This window comes from Fibroporia radiculosa, assembly GCF_000313525.1.
Source record: "Fibroporia radiculosa TFFH 294 genomic supercontigs, scaffold9883, whole genome shotgun sequence".
NCBI classification, from domain to species: Eukaryota; Fungi; Basidiomycota; class Agaricomycetes; order Polyporales; family Fibroporiaceae; genus Fibroporia; species Fibroporia radiculosa.
In genome coordinates, this window is record NW_012132951.1 from 1 (window position 1) to 4600 (window position 4600).

The window sequence follows — 4600 nt, forward strand, 5'->3', positions numbered from 1 at the left end:
CGCGCTATTCCTACTAGTCTCGGAGGCCCGACCATTGCGAGTCTTGGCGTCGCAACCCGAGCGCATCGACTTAAAGGTTTACCTGTCGGCCCTGTATCGTATGTCTCAATCTCCAGATGATGGGGTTTTGCCTTCGAAGTCGAGCCCCCGGAATAAAGCCACCACCGAAAGATCCCAATTGGATCGTCGTGAGATCGCAAGGCTTCGAAGATGTCGAAGGGCGGGCCTTGCTTGAGGGTGTTCTCGTGTCGAGGTATCGCAGTCATTCCCGAAGACGTAAGCTTTGAACACTTCGAATGTTGAGTACGACTCGAGGCACGCCCATGCGCTACGCGGGCCTATCATCTCCTCCCCATTGAAATTTGGACCGCCCTCGGTCCGTCGCCGCTCTACCTCCATCCTCGTGTATCACCACACCAGCCGAAAGAAGTCTGTGAAGCGCGCCTTGAGGCGTGCAAAGTCAGTAGCACAACCGAGACAATAACGCACCAATTGCGACATCGAAGAACGCCGAACAATAGTCAGTGATTAGCAAGCAGTCACGCCTCGAGCACCTGACAATGAGGCCCCTGTTGGAGCGATGCGAGGCTGACTGCACGATGCCTCGGCAAACACCGCGACCATTCCGATAAAAGGGGTCCGTCGCCCATCCTCGATCCTTGTCGCTTTCATCAGCTTCACTCACAACCTGTCGAACCGCCTCGCTCAACTCCATTCCTGAACACTTCTGCCATGTCGTCTACCTCCGCCGCCGCTTCCTGTCTCTCCACGCCCGTGATCACCACTAACAAGACAATTGAGTGCGTCCTTCGACTCCTGACCGTCGACATCCAATCCGCCCCCAAGCCCGACTCCTTGAAGGAGGAGGCTAAGGACTGGATCGATGACATCTCCAAACACCTAGTAAGTTGATACGCAATCAAAATTTAAATATTCTCATCTGACGTCTTTCCCTCCTAGACCTTGATCCACAGCAAAGGTGGCATACTCCCTGAGGACATGGCCAAAGCGGTCCAGAACGCAGTCTTGAAGGTCAAGGCCACCTACCCCAACTTGCCGATCCGATTTGGCACCATCATACCCGAATGGACGTGGGTGAAAAACACCCGAGAACGCCGCAACCTCGAGGCCAGGATTGCAGCCGAAGAAGCCGAACTCGCGCAAATTGTGGCCGAGGAGGCCGAACTTGCCAGGATCGCGGCTGAAGAGGCCGAGCGTGCCCATCAAGCTGCCGAAGAACTGGCAAAGGCCAGCCGCGACGACGCGACAGGGAGCGGTCTGATAGAAGACAAGCCTATGGTCATCGATGAGGCTACCCCGGGCAACGATGGCGCTGCGTCTCACGATGACAACAATGAGGAGCCCCGAGACGACGACGATGCCGACGAGATCAAAGAAGAGTCAGAAGGGGACGAAGGGGCCGACAACGCCAAATCATTTGTCACTGAGGAAGTCGAAGCCCTCAATGGCGATGGCAAGGCCGCCGAATCGTGGCGAGTCGTACGACAACGCGACTGGTTGGGCATCTCGTCCAAAGATATCAAAAAGCACGCGAAGCAGGCTCAAAGGAAAGGACAATGGGTAAGTGTTCCTGCGTCGGTCTCTTGTTTGTAACTAAACCTATTCGGGGATTTCGTTCTTAGTGCGACCGCTGCAAGTTGAATTGGTCGGTTTCGACTTGCATCCCGTTGCGCAAGCAGCCCGATAAGTGCGAGAAGTGCACGCACGACGTACAAGGCTGCTACTTCGATGGGGCCTTGATGCAAGGCCGGTCAAAGTCATCTCAAACTGCGCGCGACAAAGGCAAAAGTAAGCTCATTCATTCTTTCCCTTACCAACAGACACTGATCGTGCTGTTCGCAGAGCGCGCCGTGAAGTCGCCGCTGACTTTGCCCCGCGTTGCAAAGCGCGCGAAGTCGTCGGTCGACCCATCGGCAACTTTGGATCCGTTGTCGCATGCCGTGTCGAACTATTCGGCACTCGAAGTGGTGCGCCTCGAGCGAGAGATCGTCGCGATGTGGATTGCGCTCCTTTGGGACATCGATGCGGCTTTAGCTGACCAGGAGCGGTTATATCTAAGTTAATTAAGTGTCAAGAAGGGGCCACCAGTTGCTTCGTCGTCGAAGAGCCCTCTGGTGGCTTCGTCGTCGAAGGGCCTGCGGTCCGCGTCGAAGGTGCCTAAGTAGTGTTCGGCCGGCCGCGTGTATATTAGCTTGCTTTTCAAATTGTTGTATTATCTCCGCAATAAAGTATCGTGATCTCGTTCGATTGTCATGTATTCAGAAGGAGCAGGAATCAGCTTTGGAAGAGTCTAAGATCTCAATCGCCGCATTAGTACACAAGTTGCGTTAGTAAATCTAAATTTTGTATAGATCGTCGTCACCGTTCGAATCAGCGAGTTCTAGCTCTCGCAATCGCTTGGTTGAGACGTCAAGGATATCTTCGGGTATGTTAATCTCCCATCGGGCGAGGTAAGGCACAACTCGGAAAGTGGCCACCGGTCTGTCCAGTACTGCGCCGTCCAGTTCGCATAAGATGTAAGTGCCTCCCCGGTTTTGTGCAACTACAACTGCGGGCCTGAGATATCGCAGCCTCATTTTCCGATTGAGTGCCTTCTCGATAGCTGTGTTTCGAATTAATACCAGCGCTCCCTTCTTGAAATCAAAGTCTCGAATCATAGCTGCGTGATTGGTCTCAAATCGCTGTGCTGCGGCTCGGCGTGCTTTGTACACCTTCGAGTGTAGCTCGGAGACTTGTTCGACACGTTTCTGTAGCACGATCGCTCGTCAGGCTATAAGGTCTGTAGTCAAAAGCATTGAGGAGGGCGGCAGCTGTATATAGGTCGCTTCGAGGATGTCTAGAGGTATTATCGGGTGGGTCCCGGTGACTGCGAAGTACGGCGAACAGCCCATTCTGCGCCTCGTCATGATGCATTCTGACCAGAAGACCGAGTAAGCGACCTGCGACCATTTGTTCTGCTCACCGTTGGCTGCTTTGTATAAAGCCTGCCTGACATCGAAGTGGGGTCATTCAACGAGTCCATTTGCACACGAATTGTAACCGCTAATCTGAATATGGTTAATATTGTACTTCATTGAGAGGTAGTGTGTGGCTTTTATGAACGGGGCACCGTTGTTGGTTACGATTTCGGTGAGGGCACCCCATCGACATAGGAAGTCTTCGAAGATCCATTCCGTTATGGCTTTTGATGTTTCATTCCAAAGCATCCTAAACTCAGGATATTGCGTTAGCGAACATCGACCTTGTACGAGATACTTATATCCGCCCGAAGCCGGCATGTGCATCATGTCAATGTGTACCTTCGCGAAGATCGGAGCTGGTGTTGCGACAACTGGGGGTATTAGGATCTGTCGGACTTGTCTTTGCTGGCAGAGGTGACAACTTCGCACAAACCATGTGATATTGGCATTGTGGTTCGGCCACCAAAATTGCTTGGAGACCAGTGATCGGGTTGCGAAGATGCCTCAATGGCCCACCTTGTCGTGGCACTCGCGGAGGATTTGAAGTCGGTCGGCTTTTCCTATCACAAGTTTGTGGGCTCCGTGGGTATCTTTGCGCCATAGCGTTTCACCGTTGAGGAAGAAGTGTAGGCAGAACTTGATAAATCCTTCGTACGCGCTATCGCTGAGGTCGGGTGGTCATACCAGAGTTCGGAGGAATTGTCAAACAGCTTCAAGCTTCTCATCGGCGCTGTGCAGTGCATTTGATCTCGGAACGATGCTGTAGTCATCCTCCTCCCCATTGAAATTTTGACCGCCCTCGGTCAGCTTGTACGTAGAGACAGTTCGGAGCCACGCAGATGGAGGGGTCTGTACCTGGTGAATAAATAAGTGTAACTTATCAATCCAATCGTCAAAGTCGTCATCGTCGTCGTCGATGTCGCCCAGTTGCCGTGGTCTCCTCGAGAGACCGTCGGGCCCGTGCATCGTCCCAGGAACATGGACAAGTGTGAAATGAAATGTTAAAATGGAAACAATCCACCAATTAACACTCGCACTGGGCGCGATATCGGGATTTGCGAGCATACCCTTGATATACCTAGCGTCGACCTCAATCACCAAATTCCAAACGCCGATCAGATACAAATGAAGTGTTTGGAGTGCTTGAAAAAGGCCGTAAATCTCAAGCTTCGGTTGCGAGAATCGCCGTTCCCGATCGTTAAGCGTAATCAAACCAAATCGGCTATAATATCGAAGTCGGGTGTTGGCCTCGTCGGTCTGGCAAAGGTGATATCCAACGGCAATATATGAAGTGTTGACCGCTATAATGACTGGAGCTGCGGAGTCGTAGTTGATCACGCACAGCGCTGGTGAGTTGAGTAAGGCGTCCTTGAGATCCTGTTGGGAAGCTAATTGCTTGGGACCAAACTTGAAGTCCGCATCCTTTTGCATTAGTCGAACGAGGGGTTCCGCGCGATGCGCGAAGTTACAAATGAATATACGTACAACTATGATGGTTCCGAGAAATGCTCAAACGTCGGAGAGTGTCTCGCAGGGTCCCCAGTTTTGGATGACTGCAACTCGAGACTTGTCGGGTAGCCGTCCCTCTGGCGTGCATCGATGCCCGACCACCATGATTT

General features: G+C 52.5%; 2 protein-coding genes across 2 annotated transcripts; one reads left to right on the forward strand and one right to left on the reverse strand.

The window, feature by feature from the left end:
* Nucleotides 1-732: 732 nt before the first annotated feature.
* On the forward strand, nucleotides 733-2084 carry FIBRA_09115 (uncharacterized protein; the record flags this gene model as incomplete). The annotated part of the gene is made up of 4 exons (XM_012321444.1): nucleotides 733-903; nucleotides 961-1581; nucleotides 1644-1809; nucleotides 1864-2084. The coding sequence occupies 4 exons, from the start codon at nucleotides 733-735 to the stop codon at nucleotides 2082-2084; spliced, it is 1179 nt and encodes a 392-aa protein (XP_012176834.1).
* Nucleotides 2085-3683: 1599 nt separating this feature from the next.
* FIBRA_09116 (uncharacterized protein) lies at nucleotides 3684-4412 on the reverse strand (the record flags this gene model as incomplete). Its single annotated transcript, XM_012321445.1, has 1 exon — nucleotides 3684-4412. One exon carries the CDS (start codon nucleotides 4410-4412, stop codon nucleotides 3684-3686), a length of 729 nt encoding a protein of 242 aa, XP_012176835.1.
* Nucleotides 4413-4600: the final 188 nt, after the last annotated feature.